The sequence below is a fragment of the Corylus avellana genome, chromosome 3 (genome assembly GCF_965113065.1).
Source record: "Corylus avellana chromosome 3, dhCorAvel1.hap1.2, whole genome shotgun sequence".
Lineage (NCBI taxonomy): Eukaryota > Viridiplantae > Streptophyta > Magnoliopsida > Fagales > Betulaceae > Corylus > Corylus avellana.
The window spans coordinates 28,829,171-28,848,550 of record NC_142492.1 but is presented as its reverse complement, the minus strand read 5'-3'; the positions used below and the strand labels follow the sequence as shown (position 1 = coordinate 28,848,550).

The 19,380-nt window shown below is 35.7% G+C and overlaps 1 protein-coding gene and 1 pseudogene across 1 annotated transcript; one reads left to right on the top strand and one right to left on the bottom strand.

Moving 5' to 3' along the window:
• Positions 1-7,824: 7,824 nt before the first annotated feature.
• On the bottom strand, positions 7,825-8,461 carry LOC148587062 (uncharacterized). Its single transcript, XM_088514915.1, has one exon. The coding sequence runs from the start codon at positions 8,236-8,238 to the stop codon at positions 8,065-8,067; it is 174 nt and encodes a 57-aa protein (XP_088371041.1). The 5' UTR covers positions 8,239-8,461; the 3' UTR covers positions 7,825-8,064.
• A 4,115-nt stretch (positions 8,462-12,576) lies between these two features.
• On the top strand, positions 12,577-15,074 carry LOC148587061 (protein FAR1-RELATED SEQUENCE 5 pseudogene; annotated as a pseudogene).
• The last annotated feature ends 4,306 nt before the right edge of the window (positions 15,075-19,380 follow it).

Genomic DNA, 19,380 nt, shown 5'->3' with positions numbered 1-19,380 from the left:
AAACTAATTGGGAGGAAATTTCATTCAACCTATTCTAATAAGAGCATCTTCAAAAGAATAGTCAAATTCCTAATAATAATAAGATCTAACTATTATGAGTGCTTTTTCGTCTTCAGCAGAATAGGCAACTTAACTTTTTCTCATTTAGTGTCTAAGAGCATCTCCATCAATAATAGTCCGAATACCTACCGAAAAATTACAACTATCTACTTTAGCTACTACTTTTTCTCTATGATCTCTCCAACAAATTATCTATTTCTTTCACTACTTGCATTTAAATATTATTTCTCATTCTTATATCCTTGCATTTAAATGTTATATTCTTTTTTTTTTAAGTATACGTTGACATTGAAGTCATTAAATTATTCTTCCCAAATATTATATTGAAAAATATGGAATCAATTTCAAGTATTCAATTGCCATTGAAATCATGAAGTTATTCTCAAGCATTTAAAAATAAAAAATAAAAACATGTAATCAATAGAGGACCATGTAAACTAGCAAATACAAAGCCATAAGTGTGATCAACAATAAGTATCAGAAAAACAAAGCAACATAAAACAACCGACCAAAGCAAAAAAAAATGAAACTAAATGGAAATATCTAAAAAAAAAAAAGGAATACAAGAGAAACAGGAATATCAATAAACAAAGGAACCCATTGATTTTTCGTCCATTGTTTATTATCTAGTGCGTGAAAACCTATTCACTGTTCACACTAGGTGAAAAATCTGCAACTTAGCTATTCGGTTGGAAACCAAAAATGACTCAAAATAGTCAAATAACCGCAACCATAACCGATATGCCGATTAGCGGTTAATTGTAAATGATACAACGTTAACCATAATCTAATCCATAAAGTTCTTTCACTTTTTCCATTGCAATTAGAGTAACCATTCAAAATTACTGAACTTCACCAAATGTTGAGAGAAAAATTGAGTGAGCTAAAGTTTTTTTTTCTGTTTTTTAACAGTATATTGAGCAAGTTGAGTTGTACATTAAATGGAAGGAAATTAAGCCCCACATAAAAAAATTGATAGAATCCCTTCTGCCAGCCTAACACGACAAAATCAGTCTCTTTCCAGGACCATACAGTGCACACGAAAAAAACAGTCTCTTTCCAGGACCACAACCAAGGTGGACCACACCCACTGCCAATCAACAATAATATTGGCTCAAAAGTGGAATATTCGACAGATGTTGGACAAAAAATGGTTCGAGATGGGGTTTCGACCAAAAGCTTCCAACACAACAAGAAAATTCAAAACACAATTATTAAAGGCTTCCATTTCAGTCAATCAACAAAACCCACAGAGAAATTTCGGAAAATACCTTCGTCGAAACCAGATTTTTCCGATTCAAAATATTGTGAATCGACGGAAACCTAGCCGGAAAAGTGACGCCGTAATTGATGGTCCAAACGGTGGGTACTGTCGCCGGTGGCCTCTGTCGCCGGTGGGTTCCGTCTCCGGTGGTTCTGTCGCCGGCGGGGTCTGGGTCGGTGGCGTCTGCTGCGTCGGTGGCTTGCCGCTGGTTCTATCGGGTGGGTTTCGTATGGTCCGTATGGTCCGAATGGGTTTCAAAAAATAACCCCTCAAGTTATATAAAACGCACCGTTTTGGATGGTCCAAAACGGTGAGTTTTATATCCTACGTGTCCAATGTGAACACGTAGGATACAAAAATTCCACGTAGGTGGACTTAAGTGAAACGGTTCGTTTCATTCAAATAACGGCAGTTACCAAAAATTAACGGTATGGAGTTTCTAGTAGTTTCGAGTGACCCAAGGACTAAATTTTCGAAAAAAAAAACCCAGGGAGTTTTTAATAAAGGCGCGTTTACCTAAGGATTTTATATACAATTTCCCTTTTTATAAACTTTCAAATGACAAAGCATGACTGCACCTTTGAAGCAGCTGTTAAACGAGGTCATTCGTATGAATCGAAAATTTTTGTGGTAAGGCTGATAGAGCTGGGTTAGATAATGGCTTAGTCAGACTTGAAGGGGCATCTACAGTTTTTACCGTCTAGGCCCTTCATGTGCGGCTCTCAGAGTCTCAGCCGGTAAATGCTACTAAGGTCACGCTCAGATAGGATAGCCACAATTAGTCTTTCCAACCTACCATTTTTGCTCATAAAATTAAAAAATAAAAATTTTACTACTTTTAGATTAAAATTTAATAATGATTATATTAAATTTAATAATAATTTTAAAAATCACATCACATTTAAAGTAACATAAAAATAATTTTAATCTTTCTTTTAACGTTACTCTATTTGTATACCTCACCTCAAGCCGATTTTTTTTTTTTTTTTAATCTTTGTCTTTCTGTCAATTAAAAAGTTATAACTTATAAGTTAATTTTAGGTTTGCGATTTCAAAACTTATTATTTTAAAATGTGTGAATTAAAAATACATTTTTTTTAAAAATAGGTAAAATTATAGTTTAACCTTTAAAATCATAATTTAACTTTTAAAATTGTGAGTTTTTAAAAATGCACTCATTTACTTACAATTTAAAAATGGATTCTTCTTCGGCACCTCAAATTCTAGCGTGGTGATAGTTACCCTAAAGATTATAGATGTAGAGAGGAAAAATCTTTTTCTTAATTTTCTCGGTGCTCTTCTACATCGTGTGTTCGATCTTTTTAAAACCAACTTAAATCTCTATATTATAGTCCTAAGAAGGGAGAGATTCTAGTAAACAGAAATTTTGTACCTCGAAAATAATGGAGTCTTATTATAATCTAAATGTGTACTGTTATACATATTCTCACTCTCATATATTCTTAGATGGCTCTCACTCTCATCATTAGATTTAAGATAAATTATTATTAGATTTTGATTCAATAGTAATAGTGGGAGCTATCTAAATGTATGTGAGAGTGAGTAAAAGAATGAGAGTGTGTATAGCATTATTCAATCTAAATTAGTGGGGAGTTGTCAAATAAAGTAATGATAAATACTCAACTCTCATCCCACTCTATTTTTTGGCTTTTAGATTATTATTATTATTATTATTATTAATTTTTCATTTTTTTTAATGAAGGCTGATATAAGGGCTTATGAGTATTGTGGCATCCAGTTATATGAGAGTAGAATGAGAGTTGATAATGTAACATTACTCTATAAATAACAACCTCAGCAACTATTTGATAATTTTTAAAAGATTATATCAATTTGAATTATAATTCCCCTAACCATGTAGGCGTTCAATGGATCAATCTAATTTTAAACATCTTCCACTCATCCACATTGGGTGCTATATTCATAAATTGTCTCATCATCTCTCATCCAATCATCTCCTCGTACAAAAAATGAAGTGTCATCATATATCTAACATAGCACAACACTCATTATAGATCGTCCATGACCAGATGAGCTTACAACCCAAAGCAATGCTTGAATTTGTACCATCAAATAGGCTCATATTATAATATATCAAAAACAAAAAATGACATAATACATCTTTTTTGTTCAGAGCCCAAGAAAACCCTTGCCGCTGCGCATACTGGTGATGGATACTACCATCGGGAGTACGAATACCCCTATCAAACATCTAATCAAGCTTCCTAAAAAGCCATGGAGATTTAAATGAAAAGTAACTGTGGAAAAAATGTTTTCAAAAAGAAACCAAAAAGAAGAGAAAAAAAGATCAACTCCAAAGAGTCTCATCCGGTTCGGGTTAACCAATAAGCAACACAACAACAAAAAGTTAAAGAAAGTTACATAAAATAACAGCATAAACTCAAAAAACAACGGCTGCTCTGGAGGAGGTCGTCGGTGGTGAACGGTCCCACGCGCCGGCGAGTAAGATCCACACGCAGGAGCGTGTGGTCCACTCGCCAGCACGTCGATGTCGGAATGGGGCACAAAACACAGCGCCAGGCAGCTGGATTGCCGAGGATGCTGGTGGAGGAGCGCGTTTCGGCCAGGGGCTGATGGGGAGGAGGAGATCGGGCTTTCAAAAGGTCGATCTTCAAGACTCCATAGATCTGGCCGGCGAAACATTGAAGGAGATGATCCACGACGGGGGAGAAGCGGCCGGAAAGGAGTGGAAGAAGCAGCTGTTGTTTAGTGAGGGTCGGGATAGATCTAGAGCAAGCTCTAAAGAGATAAGAGTTCTCTCCTAAAGAGAGAAACCCAGCAAAAAGAAAAGCATGAAACTGGAAAAATAATAAAAAAATAATAAAAAAATAAAATAAAATAAAATAAAAAAAGGAGGGAAAACCCTCTAACACTGGCAACTGGTTTTTTCGTTCAAGGAGAGAGAACGAAGCTTTTTTTTTCTTTTGAAAAAAGTTCAGCAGTGTTCTCCTTAACAAGTAGAAGCAACTTCATACAATAACATAATATTTACATTTCCACAAGCCAATTTGCTTAAAAAGAAGCAAAAGCTTTAACAACTGGCATATCAATGAGAGATGATGCAGATGGACCTTATCTCATTGGATGATCAAATTTCCACGTTAACCCAAATTTGCAATGCCCATTTTGCAAGTAAAAGGCACAAGGGAAAATATGAAACAAATGAAAATGATGCTCTAAAAAAAAACCCATATTAATTTGCAAAGTCTCTGCATCCCAGCATTATGAAAACATGGTTGGGAGCAAGTGATATACACTAGCTGTTCAAGATACCAATATCAACATTGGAAGGGGAAAATAGCGCAGAAGCAACTTGCTGTAGAAAATGGAAGGCAACATCATTTATAATGCTCACAACACATGAACAGGGAAAATGGTGTATAAACAAATTGCTGCAGAAAATGGAAGGCAACATCATTTATAATGCTCACAATATATGAACAAGGAAGCGAAGGCCTGTTGTGTTGCTACAGCAAGGAAAGTTTTAGCCAAAACTTTGGGGGCTTGGAATATGGCCTCCAAGCTTTTTTAGTTTTAAAAAAGGTAATGAATTCTCAATTCATGTCAATAATTAATAAAGAAACTTATATTATCAGAGCGACAAAATGGCAGGGAGCTAAATCTTAGTCAAAATATTATGGGGCACATCTTAGTCCTTACAAGAGAGCAATATAATAGTTCTTGGCATTTTGTTCATCAAGGTTGTAGCTAAGAGTAAAATATACTCAAAACTACACAATTTCTGCAGCCATTGAGATGCATCAAGAATTCATTAAAAATATCCTTGCATATAAAAAGCCACATCATTACAAAAATGTGCCAACCTTCAGTTTTTTCATGAAAACTTCTTTCGCCTGAAATTATCTGAATTTTCTACAACATCACAGGAAATCAAGAAAGAAATTGAGCAATTGGCAATGAGAAATGTGTAGAGACTCTCAACATGTTGATTACAAATATTCGGAAAAGCAAATAGCCCACAAGTTTCCATCCCTCAGTTCTAAATTAGTTACCTCAAAAGCAAATGCTCAGACTGATATTGATCAACGTCATGATTGAATCAGGAAAAGGCTAACAGATATAATAGTATAAGCGCGACAAAAGAAAAACATACCCCATGACCATCATCGCAGATGCTAACAAAATCGTATTCATACAAAACAACATCTATCTTTGAATCGTATAGTGCTTGAGCCTCATCCACAGCACTATCTAACATTTCATAAACCTAAAGGATCACACTCAATGAGCATGGCAACTTGATCTTTTTTTCCCATGAAATCAGCAAAATAATAGTATTAGCACGACAAAACAAAAGTGAAAAAGGAGATGCCATATGGTGCAAACCATGAGGCCCTGTGCTTCCAATATACATCCCTGGCCTTTTCCTAACGGGGTCTAAGCCTTGCAGTACCTAAAGTCATCAGACAGCCAGCATAAGCCCAAACCATCACTTTGTCAATGCGACAAGTTAAAAGCGCCAACAAAGACAATTATCTTAACGAGCTGATAATACAAAAAACATTTCCAACAACAAGAAGTGCCTTTCTCAAATAATCAATTTCAGATATAATAACAGATAATTCAGAACAATAATTTCTATACCAGTAACACGTGCAAAATGTTTCCACTAAAATTACCTGAATTTGATCAAACTTGTAAGCTTTTGAGCTTGCACTCCCTTGTAGAGCTTCAGCCGTGCTCGTCGACATGAAAGCCAGACAATTCTTTTCATTAATGTTGCCAAAACTATACCAATTCAAACAGGTATTTAGCTCCATCCAAGATAAGTTGTTAGCAACCAGCATATCTGGAATTATACATGCATATATGACAACACATGGAAAAGTAAAGTGAAACCAGTAAAGGAGCTGAGAATAAACAGACTTTTGCTATACAAACAACGGTTGATTGCAAGCACAAACTGATAAACCCTAAATAAATCATGAATAAATCCAAATATAGCTACTGAGTACAGATACAAACGGTAAGGCAACCAACAGGAAAAGCATAAGAAACCCCAAAAATCACAATCAGAATCCAAAGCTTCAACTATAGAATCTCAAGAAACATGGCATAGATTCTAACAAAACGAGATTGAATAGAGTTTGAGAGAGAGCAACTGATCAATTTTGTTCCGGTGAAAGATCCATTCGGTGGAACAGTGACAGTGGGAATTTTACCTTTGCGAAAGGGGATTGGAATTGGAATTCAAGGAATTTATGGAGTCAGCTTGTTGAGTAATTCGGAACCGAAAATTCACTTAGCAAGCAATCGAATTCAAAGCAAGATTCATAATGTCATTAACACTAATTTTTCTATATACTCAAAAAACTAGATCAACATGTATCTTGTAGACACAAAATGATTCAGGAACAAGTTTATTTGAAAGTATAATCCTATATATGCTATAATCTGGAACAAGACTTGCGTTGGGGCTGTGAAATACACAAAATGTGAGATACTTTTGAATGTATTAGTTTGTAACATATCGTGTTTCACCCAAACACTTCAGTAACAGGTGTTTGATGCATAATGTCATTATAAATAAACAAACTCCATACTAGCACAAAGATAACTTTCTACAGGTCTACGAGGGAGCAAACCCACCTGACAATAACCAACATTCGAATCACGGAAAGAATACCCAACAAGAAAACGTCGGAGGGGAGCATGACCCTCTGGAGTGTCTACGCCATGAGATAGTGTAAGAATAATGATGCTACATGCTAATATGGTTAGGATCACCAATCCAACATCAAGTATACAGTTTTAACCTCATTAATTTGTGTTCTACTTAAGTATTATTGGCAAGGAAGCTTACAGAAGTCATGATACGATTACGTCAACAAGAGCATGATTAACATGGCTCCTTTAGTCAAGGCACTGAACACCATAAGGAGACAAGCACGAAACCTCAAAGAAGTTCTTTAAAAGAAAGGGTACATCATTCATCCATGCCAAATATTACTGTGGCACCTGTGGTGTGTGCTAATATTCATTTTTTTCACGGTATCAATAATAATGGCTGTTTTTGTAGCATGAATCACAACTGCTTTCCATTCACATTGCTTCCTGCAATGTGTTGTTACTAGTGACTACCAATTGTCCAACTACAGGGTACCTGAAACCTGACCTGTTATTCAATTACTTAGTAATAATTAAAATTATCCTCAAACCTCAAGCCCAACAGCTCTACTTTGCTCCCTTTCAATAACCTAAATGAACAACATATCTTCCCTTCATAAGGGTTCGAAAGACACTAAAACCCGCATAATCGAATGCTCGATAATGAATTATATGGGATGCCTTATGAGTAAACACCTGAAGTGGAGAATCAATATTCACAATGCTCACATACCATCCATTTTCTTTTCTACCAGATCAGTTAATACGCTCGATCCAATTCCATAACCAGGCAATCAAATAAATGATTATGTAAATAAAAAGTAACTAACTTGCTAACAAACCATTCTGTAGCTGGGAATTCATAGGGGGGAAATGAATGGATTCAAACAACACAAATTGAATCATATTCCAATTGGAACCAAAAGGCAAAAAATTGTTTAATTTTCCATAAACAGTTTGGAATCGAAATCTTGTGACTGTCACTTCCGCAACAACCCCTCAACAAGAAGTTCTCTCCAAAAGAAAAGGAAAATAAAACCTGGGTCCTAAACGTCATTGTCAATATGGCACTAATCGTCCCTGTCGCTCTTCTTCGGCTTCCGATAAGTCTCTTCGATGTGCTGCGCTATCAAAAGCCCAGTGCCGGCGAGCCTCTTGATGTTGGGTACTGCATAGTTTTGGGCGACGTAGACTCCGAACACCGTGCCGACTAGGAATGAGAAGGTGCTCTTGATCAAGCCCATGTTGCCAAAGGATTCAACGATCGGTCAATGGGGTCTGTATGGTGTAAGGTTTTTAGATCCAAGTGAGAGAGAGAGTTATAGGTACGGGAGGCAAGTGCCGCAAGTTATTGGTGACAAGCTTCTACTTTTCTCATGCTCCTCGCACATTCTGGTAGTTTACCCCTTCCCCAAGCACCGTGCAGGGCAAGAGTTTCAGGAGTAGACACAAGTTCCGTTGGGTCCAAGTCTGTTGACGGTGTTAATAACATAGCCACAAAGCCCCTACCCTTCACCTTTTTTTATTATTATTATTATTATTATTATTTTTTCATTTTTAGCCAACTGTATTGATACAGTGATCGCACACCAAATACTTAGAAGATGGGCCTACAAGAAAAACAAAGGAGTTAAAAAGCGGAATCACCTCTGATGCTTAAATTAACAAGAAAATAAAGGAATAAAGGTAAAACGACAAACTATAGATAAGTGGAAAATTGAGCATCCTTGATCAAGCCTCCTCTTCATTTATAGACTTACAATTCCCGCCTCTTTCTAATAGGGTTGTTGAGACTCCCACCTATTCTTTGGTGCAACTGTGGTAGTTTCCCTTATGTGAATATTGAGGAAGTTATCATGCGTGGCCTAGCGGTTACCTGACGTAGCGAGATGAGGTGATTGTAATTTGTGTATAACATATGTTATTGTGATCTAGGTGTTCTCCATACTTGAGGCAAGATGTGTTCTGAGCTAGGGTGATGGGCACTTCGCCAGCCTACAAAACCAGGCCAGCTCAAGTGTTAGGGATTTGGTCACATCAAGGCTGACTATGAAAACCATAAGAATGCTAAAGAAAACGCCATGAATGTATCTTTGAGTGAAGAATGACTTCGATGATCAAAAAGAGAAGAAAGTTGTCTACATGACATTTTTTGCTACTATTCAAGGCTCAGTGATTCTCTATTAGCAGGTATGGATGGTGAATCATATGAAGGAAACTCAGATGAAGGATCAGTGAAAAGCAGCAATTATCTTGTGTCTCATGACACCCTTGTCAGAAACTGCTCAGATGCTAGAAAGAAGTGTAATGAGGAACTCCTGAAGCAACTAACTGAAGCTGAAGAACAAAACATTTCTCTTCAAAATCTTTTGGACTCAGCCTACAAAACAAAAAAAAAATCCTTGTGGTTCCTACCAAAAAGTATTACTTGAACTAAAAGTCATTCAATTTGAAAAAAAGATACTTTCAAAAATCACAACTACTAAACTAGTAAAAAAAAATTTGTTTGAATAAAATTGATGCAAGAACAAATCAATTTTTAAACTAAAGTATTTTTATTCCAAGAGTGCCTTATCATTCAATTTCCTATAAAAGGGCTAAAAGGCTTGTAAGCCTTGCCTTCTAATATCGGAGAAAGAGATGGCTACAAAATTTATCAAAATACTTATGGTGGTTATCATAGAGTTGTGTATCCTTATTGTGGTCAAAGTACAAGCCAATTACCTTAACTCTACATCTTTCGCTCATTCAAATTCCATCATGATTTCTTATTCCCCTGAACTTGATGAAACTCAAAACCCAGAGCATCAGGAGCAAGAACCAAAGCCAGACCCAAAGCTAGAGCATCAAAAGCCAAACCCGAAGCCAGAGAATCATGAGCCAAAGCTAACATTGCAAAGTTGCGTTACAAAAAAATTTGAAAATTGTAAGGAAAAATTTAAGTCAAGCCATGAACAAGAAGGTGACTATGGTTATTGTCTCTTTGGTGGTTTTCAAGCCTCCCTCCTCCCAACCCACAATCATAAGCTATCAATTGTTTTTGAAGGTTGCCTATCTAATTGCTGGATTCACCACATTTAGAATGGTCATAACATAATGCATTTTGCATCTTGTTTGGAACTCTGTTACGAAACGCATGTCAAGTACTACTCACACAAGTCATGAGTTCCAATTTTAGATTTGGTAAAGATTTCCTAACTACTCTCTCCCTATACCATGTTTATTGAAAGAATGCACATACATACATGCATGAAAAACATATCCATATGCAGTAAATACTAATTAATATTCTTAAACGTCATAAAAGATGCATCTTTAAATTGTATATTATTAATTTTGAAGGTGACAATAAAAGGTTTATTATGAATATTTATTTTTATTCACCGCGAAATGTTGAACATTGTTTCTTTTACAAGAATCTTAACTTGTAATAGAAGTTAATTTATACAACCTTCCTAATTTATGGAGCACTTAATTATCAATTTCAATACTTAACGCAATTCCAAATATATCATTTTTCACATATTAAGAATTGTTAAAATGTTTGGATTAATTTAGTTTTCAAAGACAAATATGTATGAATTGCAAAAAACAAAAACCGAATAGAGTAATTTTATTTGAATTGAATGAATAAAGTTCTCGTTTAGTGAATTCCATTTCTACCGGTAAATGAATACTGTGAATAGCTTTGTATAAAATTTTTAACAATGAAAATGCCTACAAGTACCACAAGTGTAAATGGCTTTTATTTTTTTTATTTTTTGCTTGTACTTTGTAATTTGGCACAATTTTCATGTAATGAGCCTTCTATTTACTTAACAAAAAAGATGTATTTCCACATACTTCACTATGCATTTTATTTATTCAATTGCATTGCAAACTTACAACATGCTTTGTTTCAGGTTCAAAGGAGGCTTTTTAAAGTAATGCATGAAACTGAGATTTGTTACATAGAAGTTCTCAAATGTCTCTTGTTTCCAATAATATATTTTTTGTCATTGTGGAATAATATTAATCATGGGCGTTTTACTAAATGATTTGTACTATTGTGTATTTAAGTTTTCAAGTTATGTTTATTGGACTATTTTGAATCCAAAAGTATGTTATTTTTTGTTTGAGTTTTATTTGGGATTTGTTGATCTTGTTTAATGTTTGAAGGTTTTAGTATTGTTAGTGTAGTCTTTTAATTCTTATGCCTATAGGAATTCAATTTTGAGCCAATATCTCTATTTAATTCCTTAAACCCAATTCTCTCTATTTACTCCCAGGGTCAATCGAAATGCCAAGAAAATCCCTATCGTCAAAATTTTTTAACTGCCGTTAGATTGGTTGAAACGCACCGTTTTGCCATGTCAGCATATTAATTTTTTTATTAATTTAATTTAAAAATTAATTCTAAAAATAAATAAATAATTTTTTTTAAATTTTTTTAAATTAAATTAATAATAAATTATTATGCTGATGTGGCAAAATGATGCGTTTCAACCAATCTAACGGCAGTTAAAAAATTTTGACGATATGGATTTTCTTGGCATTTCGATTGACCCAAGAAGTAAATTTTTGAAAAAAAAAAAAAAAAAAAACCTTAGGGAGATAAAAATTTTGACGTGTTGACCCAGAGACTTATGATATATTTATCCTTTATTAAATAAAATATTATCACTAGTAAATAAATATATAACTAAGGCCTAATATAAATACTAGTAAATGAGTGCTGCTGCTATACGGTCAAGGCAGAAAACATGAGTTTTCTGCCTTCCACTCAAATGCTGCCACCTCATTATGTTTCAACATATAAAATAAACTTGGTTTTACATGATAATAACCCACATAGCTAATGCTAAAAAAAAAAAGAAAAAGACCCAAACACCAAGCTTCACCGAGAAGCTTGGTTTCACGTTGGTTTCACGCTGCCCCCTCCCCGCGAAGCCCACGCCGCCACCTCCCGCGAAGCCCACGCCGCTCAGCTTTGCACCAACCAGCCACCTAGCTCCGCCCACGCCCAGCTCCACCAAGCCCACTCCGCCAGACTACTCCGACGATTCACCACCACTGCTCCGGCCCCTAGGGAATTTGAAAAAATCAGTCCTCTGCCCGTGAGTTCTGAGAAATTTTGTGATTACTACTACATGTGTTTTGAGTTGGGGTTGTAACTTTAGTTTGAAAAATGTTTTGTGTAGTATTAGTGTCCCTTTTTTTTGTGCCCTTAGTGCCAATTTTTTGTGTGTAGTATTCCCCTGTTTCAAAAATGATTTGTATTATTGTCATCTAGAGTATGGAAGTGTAAAATGGTTTTTATGTAACTTTAAGGATATCAATTAGGATGCTGTTAAAGGTTCCCTTTTCACTGATTGTTGGAGTTTTACAATAAATATATGTTATGTTTGTGTTTGTGGTTGTGGTTGTGATTGTGTTTTTGTTTTTGTTTATGTTAAAGTAGGTTGTTATCCTCTTGCAGGGTCACTAGAATGAGTGCTAATAGTAAAGAATTTGAGATAATCTCATGTGGTGATGAGATTATTGAAGATGAACAAGTTGTGGTAGAAGACCAAAGTAATTTGAAGCAACCTTTGTGTAATGGTCCTGTGGAACCATGTCTTGGTATGGAATTTGATGAATTAGAAGATGCTCATGCATGTTATAATGCTTATGCAAGGCGAGTAGGTTTTAGCATTCGCAAAAATCATACTCGACTATCGAAGGATAAGTCATTAATTGCGTTGGAATATGTTTGTTCAAGGGAAGGGTTTCGTCATAAAAATTGTCAAAATAAAATTTATACAAAGTCGGAGCCCGCAGAAACAAGGGTAGGATGTAAAGCACTTATGGGTTTGAAGAAAGTGGAGTCAAAATGGATTGTATGTAAGCTTGTAATTAAACATAACCATGACCTCCTTTCTCCTAGAAGTACAAGTTTGCTTCGTGGACATAGAGTGGTAACAAGTGCCCAAAAGTGTCTTATAGATAAACTCAATGAGTCCGGTGTAGCTCCAAGGAAAATAATGTCGGTGTTGAGTAAAGAATCTGGTGGTGATCATAATGTTGGTTGTATTGCTAAAGATGTTCAAAATTACTTGAGCAATAAAAGAAGACTTATTTTTGGAGAGGGAGATGCACAAAAATTGTATAATTATTTTCTCGAGAAACAAATCAAAAACCCGGGTTTTGTTTATGCAATCCAAGTGGATGAAAATGGATGCATGGGCAATTGCTTTTGGGTAGATGCTAGATCACGAGCTGCATATCAATATTTTGGAGATGTTGTTACTTTTGATGCTACTTATTTGACAAATTGTTATAAGATGCCTTTTGTTCCTTTCACTGGAGTTAACCATCATCACCAATCTATGATGTTTGGATGTGCTTTGCTCATAAATGAAACCGCTGAATCTTACATTTGGCTATTGAAAACATGGCTTGAGGCAATGCTTGGACGTGCTCCTTCTACAATCATTACAGATGATGACAAAGCTATGGGTAAGGCAATTGCAGAGGTATTGCCGAATACCACTCATAGATTGTGTTTGTGGCATATTTTACAGAAAGTTCCTGAACATTTGGCTCATATATATAATAAGTATCCATCTTTCCAAGGAGATTTTCAACATTGTATTCATAGTACAATCACAATTGAAGAGTTTGAGATGGAATGGAGTGAACTTATATGTAAGTATGGCTTGGGAGAGAATGATTGGTTGCAAAATATTTATAGTCGACGTGAAAAGTGGATTCCGGCTTACTTGCGAACCACATTTTGTGCCGGCATGTCTACTACTCAAAGGAGTGAAAGTATGAATAAATTTTTTAAAGATTATGTACGTTCAAGCACAATGGTGAGTGAGTTTGTCTATCAATATGAAAAAGCCCTGGATGCACGTTACTTTAAAGAGAAAGAAAGAGATGTCAAGACAAAATCTTCTAGACCGATTTTGAAAACATGTTACAAGATGGAAGTAGAGGCGGCAAAGGTTTACACAAGAGAGTCTTTTTTGATGTTTCAAGAAGAGTTATTTAATAGTCAAAATTACTACTTATCTAAACATCGGGAAGAAGGAGGGATGAAGATATATAGGGTGGCCTTACATGGGAGACAAAGTCCATTTTATGAAGTTGCATTTGAAGTTCTTGAGCAGAAAGCTATTTGTACATGTCATAAGTTTGAATTTGTTGGAATTCTGTGTAGGCATATTCTTCAAATTTTTTTGAAGAAATCTTTGGTGGACACTATTCCCCAACATTATGTTTTAGAAAGATGGACGATCAATGCTAAGAGTCGCATTATACATGGCATTTCTATTGATGATAATCAAGTAGGAAAACCAGATTATTCCACATTGATGAGAAATACCTTAATGATGCAATGTTATGAAGTTGTAGAAGCGGGATGCAAATCAAAAAGAAAATCTGAACATCTTCGCATTGGTTTACAAAAGCTTCATCAAGAGCTTCTCACAATGGATGGTGATTGTGATAAAGATAAAAAGGATGATGATGTAGGTAACGTCGAGGGTAATGTGTTGAGCAGTCAAGTACTATCAAACCTTACATTCACTTTGCAAGATCCTGTACATGTTCGTTGTAGAGGAAAACCAAAATCTTTGCGACAAAAAAATCCAAAAGAAAACAAGAAAAGAACATGTACCATTTGCAAGCAAACAGGGCATGTGAGAACCAATTGTCCTTCCCATAAGCAAGCAAGGTATTCTATTTGTATTTTGAGATTTACAATAATTTACATTAAAATGCATTTTGATTTAGTTCACATTAAATTTTTATTTTCTTTAGGAATATTGTGAGGGCAGCTACCTTATCAAAAAGAAAAAGAGAGGACAATATGAGGGCAGCTAACTTAAGGGTGATGGATCATCAAAGTTTAGTAGAGGTAAATTTTATTATATCATATCCTCTATCAAAGTAATTTTGGTTCATTATATAATTCTCATTTTTTGTGAATCATTTATAGGACATTTTGCCAACTATGGAGTATCCCTATGCAACTGAGTTTGCCATGTCTCAAGATCTTGTGGATTCATCTACTATTGACATTGGTGCAGACAACATCACCTCCTTGAAGTTGTAGTGGTAGTGGTAGTGGTAGTGGTCTATAATGTGATTTTTTTTGTAGCTAAATGGTTGTACTGGCAGTTACATTCTCTGTAGTGTGATTTTTTTTGTAGCTGAATGGTTGTACTGGCAGTTACATTTTTGGCAATATGATGTGTATGGTGAAATTGTGGCTAAGTGTATGCGCTCTTTAATGCATTATTACTTATCAAAAAAAATATAGATTTATGCTTCCATTTCAACTCCTGGTTAGCTAAGCATCTTTTCTTTGCTGGCAGGTTACAGCTTCTTTTCTCTATTCTATACATATTTTTGGATTTACATCTTTATTCTTCTGAAGAAGGTGATTAAAGCTATTGAAAAAAAATTTAATAGGTAGTTATGGAATGGGAATGAGGAGAGTTTTGGAAAGGCTAAGGTGTCTTGGGATTCTGTTTGTGTCCCTAAAAGGGTAGGTGGGCAGGGGTTGAAGAGGCTTGTGGATTGGAATAGAGCTGCTATTCTCAACACATTTGGACCCTTTTTACTAAATTTGGGTCTCTTTGGGTTGCTTGGATTAAATGTAATATGATAAAGCGGAGGTGTTTTTGATTGATAAAAATTCCTCAAAATGCTTCTTGGAGCTGGAGGAAGATTCTCAAACTTAGGGGGATTGCAAAACCTCTAATGATATTCATGATTGGGGATGGTAGTCAGATTTTTCTTTGGTTGGACTCTTGGCATCCGGATGGGGTCCCTTTTTGACATATATGGTTACCATGTTATCTATGACTCAAGGAGAAAGTGTCGTTCAGGAGGTGATTGGAATTGGGCTCCTGCTAGGTTTGAGGATTTGGTGGGTACACAATGCAAGCTCCCGGATGTACAAATTGGCTCCCATGATGCTCCTATTTGGTTGCCTTCTAAGACTCATAAATTTTCTAGCAAGGATACTTGGGATGCTATTAGAGTGAAGTTACCTAAGGTGGATTGGAATAAACTGATTTGGTTTTCTATGGCTATCCTTAACAACTCATTGTTCTTATGGTTGGCTATTAAGTACTGCTTATCCACTCGTTAAAGATTGTTGAAATGAGGGCTAAAGGTGAGACAAAATGTTATTTTTGTAGAAGCTGCATTGAAAGCAGGGATTACTTATTTTTTGAATGTAACTCTAGTAAAAGATTGTGGAGGGAGGTGATGATGTGATGTCACCGAAGTTCCATTTCTTTGAGCTGGGATGAGATTCTTAGTCAAGGCTTAAAAAAAATGGAAGGTATAGAGTTTTTGAAGGCTGTGTTTTGTAAGCTTGCTTGGGGTTCCTCAGTTTATAATATTTAGTGGCAATTTGGGAACCATCCTCTCTCTGAGGATAGAATTCTGCAGAAAGTTTGTTGGGAAATCAGAACCGTGTTGTGGGTAAAGGGACTTTCAATTTGAATGATAAAAATGCGGCTTTATGCAGTAGCTGGTTGTATTGTGTCAGTTACATTTTTGGCTGACGTTTTTGGCAATTTTACAATTGCAATTCCTTTCAAACTACATACAAATTCATCCACTGCAAAGTCATCCACAAAACAATCCACTGCAAAGCCAACATCAATCCACTGAACAAATCAACCCACTGCAAAGCCAACATCAATCCACTGCAACTATACAAATTCATCACATTTTTGCACCACAAATTGATGTAAAAACAACAAAATAACCCAGACTAAAAATATGAGAAAACTGTGGATTTGCTACCTGTAACGCCCAAGATAATTATTAAGTTTGTTATTAATAATTTCATAGTAATCTAAATTAATTAATGAGATAAAACATGAGATGATTTAGAATAATAGAAATAGAATCTTATCCTATGCCACATGTCAAATTTTTATTGGCCATTGGAGATACCTTATCTCCTTGGTTTTAAAAGAAAAATGCAAAATAATAATAATAATATAAGCTTTTTTGGTGGGCCCCCTGCAGCAGCCACTTTTCCCCCCATTTTTTCCTTCTTTCCTCCTTTCTTTCTTTCTCCCTCACTCCTCATTCACGCACACACACACAGCAGCCCCTTTTTCCCATTTTCCCTCACTCTTTCTCCTTCCACAAACCCACACACATGGCCTAGATTGGGAGAGAAAGGGCTGTAGATTGAGAGAAAGAGAGAGAGGGGTACTGCTGGCTGGGAGAAAGAAAGAGAAAGAAGAAGGAGAAGAAGAAAGAAGAAAAAGAAAAGAAAAGGGAAGTGACGAAATTTGAAGGGGTTCCGGCTAGGGGTGCTTGAGAGGTGTATCGCGGTTGAGTCAAGAGTTCACTGGAGGGTACTCAACTAAACAAGGTAAGTATTTTACTTACTGGGCAAAAGATACTATATTTTAAGGTTTAAAATGTGTTTTGTGATGCATTTGCCAATTTAATAATGTTTCATGAAATATTTGATGAAAGGTTTCTATGAGCTTTTATGAGCTTATGAGATAAAATGATGTTTATGTCATGAGTATGATTCTATGAAATGATTCATAAAATAGCCTATGAGCATTTATAGCATGAGCATGGATGATATAAATGAGATGATGCTATATATGTATATGTATGGTGGATGTTATGAGGAGATGATGTTATATTATGTATATATGTATGGTGGATGTTATGAAGGAGATGATGCTATATATGTATATGTATGTTGGATGTTATGAAGGAGATGATGCTATATATGTATATGTATGGTGGATGTTATGAGGAGATGATGTTATATTATGTATATATGTATGGTGGATGTTATGAAGGAGATGATGCTATATATGTATATGTATGGTGGATGCTATGAGGAGATGATGTTATATTATGTATATATGTATGGTGGATGTTATGAGGAGATGATGTTATATTATGTATACATGCGTGGTAGATGTCATAAGGAGATGATGTTATATTATGTATACATGCATGGCGAATGTTATGAGGAGATGATGTTATATTATGTATAGATGCATGGCGAATGTTATGAAGAGATGATGTTATGTGATGTATATATGCATGGCGAATGTTATGAGGAGATAATGTTATGTTATGTATATATGCATGGTGGATGTTATGAGGAGATGATGTTATATATGTATATGTACGGATGATATGAAAAGATGATGTTGCATGAGCATGTATAGCATATGATTTTGTGATAATGATGACTATCAATATGTTTTATTGTTAAGCTAATTAAATTGTAAGTATATTTTCAAATGATGGTTATTTGAAAAGCCTAGTAATTTCTATACTACTGAGCGTCTCTATTTCATGGAGACGGCGGGCTCACAAATCCGCCTGCATCATGGGTGGTGTTGATCCCCGTGGTGCAGGCGATGTGGTTAATGTTGATGCAGGTGCGGGGATTATTGAGGATGACCCAGTAGCTATGTATTTGGGTTACTACAACGTTTGAAGCATAGTTGCATCAAATGTTATTTTGTTGGACTAGATAATAGCCCATTTTTGTAGAGCTTACATGTATATGCTTAGACATTGTTATTTTGTATATGGCTCGTGTCGCATGTGACACTTTTGTATAGCCATTCTTTTGTATGTAAGCTTTAATCACTTAGATGTATTAATCAGCTCTGATGTGTTATATTATATCTTAAGTTATTTATATTCTGCTGCAAGTATATAAACTCTGATGAATTACTGATGTTGCATATAGCTCTGTGTGGCATATGATATTGTGCAAACAGGTTAATGCACGGGTTCATGGCATACTACGGTATCGCCATGCCACTGTGACAATCTGCTTTGTTGTGGGTAATGTTTAAAAAAAAAAAAAAAAATTAGTCTCGTTTCAATCAAGCGGGTCGTCACAGAAATTGGTATCAGAGCGAATGGTACCAAGTTCTTTAGGGAACTTGCTACCATAGTGAGTATTATATCATGAGCAGCTAGGTTCATAAAGTTGAGTCTAGTGTTAGTTTAAGAATAACACCAGAGCTATAGGGATTTTAAAGGTTTCAAGAAAATCTAATAAGTTGAAACTTTTATGAGATTATGATTGTTTTGTTTGTATGGGTGTATCGTAGATTTGCTTTATGTGCATATTTGCGATTTGTTGTTGTCTATGTGGTTCCTTTTGCACTGACCTGCATAATCTCGCAGACTGATGCCACCGAGACGACCCCCACGTCGTTATGGGAGGCTGAGGATTATACAGGATCGTGGTGAAAGGTTACCACCTCCACCACCTCCACCTCCCCCTCCACCTCCTCCTCCTCCTCCTCCTCCTCCACCGCCGGGTGTTCCTGAGATAGCACACTCCTTGGCAGAGGTAGCGCGTTGTATGGCTGAGATTATGGCCAATGGTCAAC

Bases quoted from the DNA above. Each gene is read 5' to 3' on its own strand.
- LOC148587062 (XM_088514915.1), bottom strand. From the start codon at position 8,238: ATGGGCTTGATCAAGAGCACCTTCTCATTCCTAGTCGGCACGGTGTTC.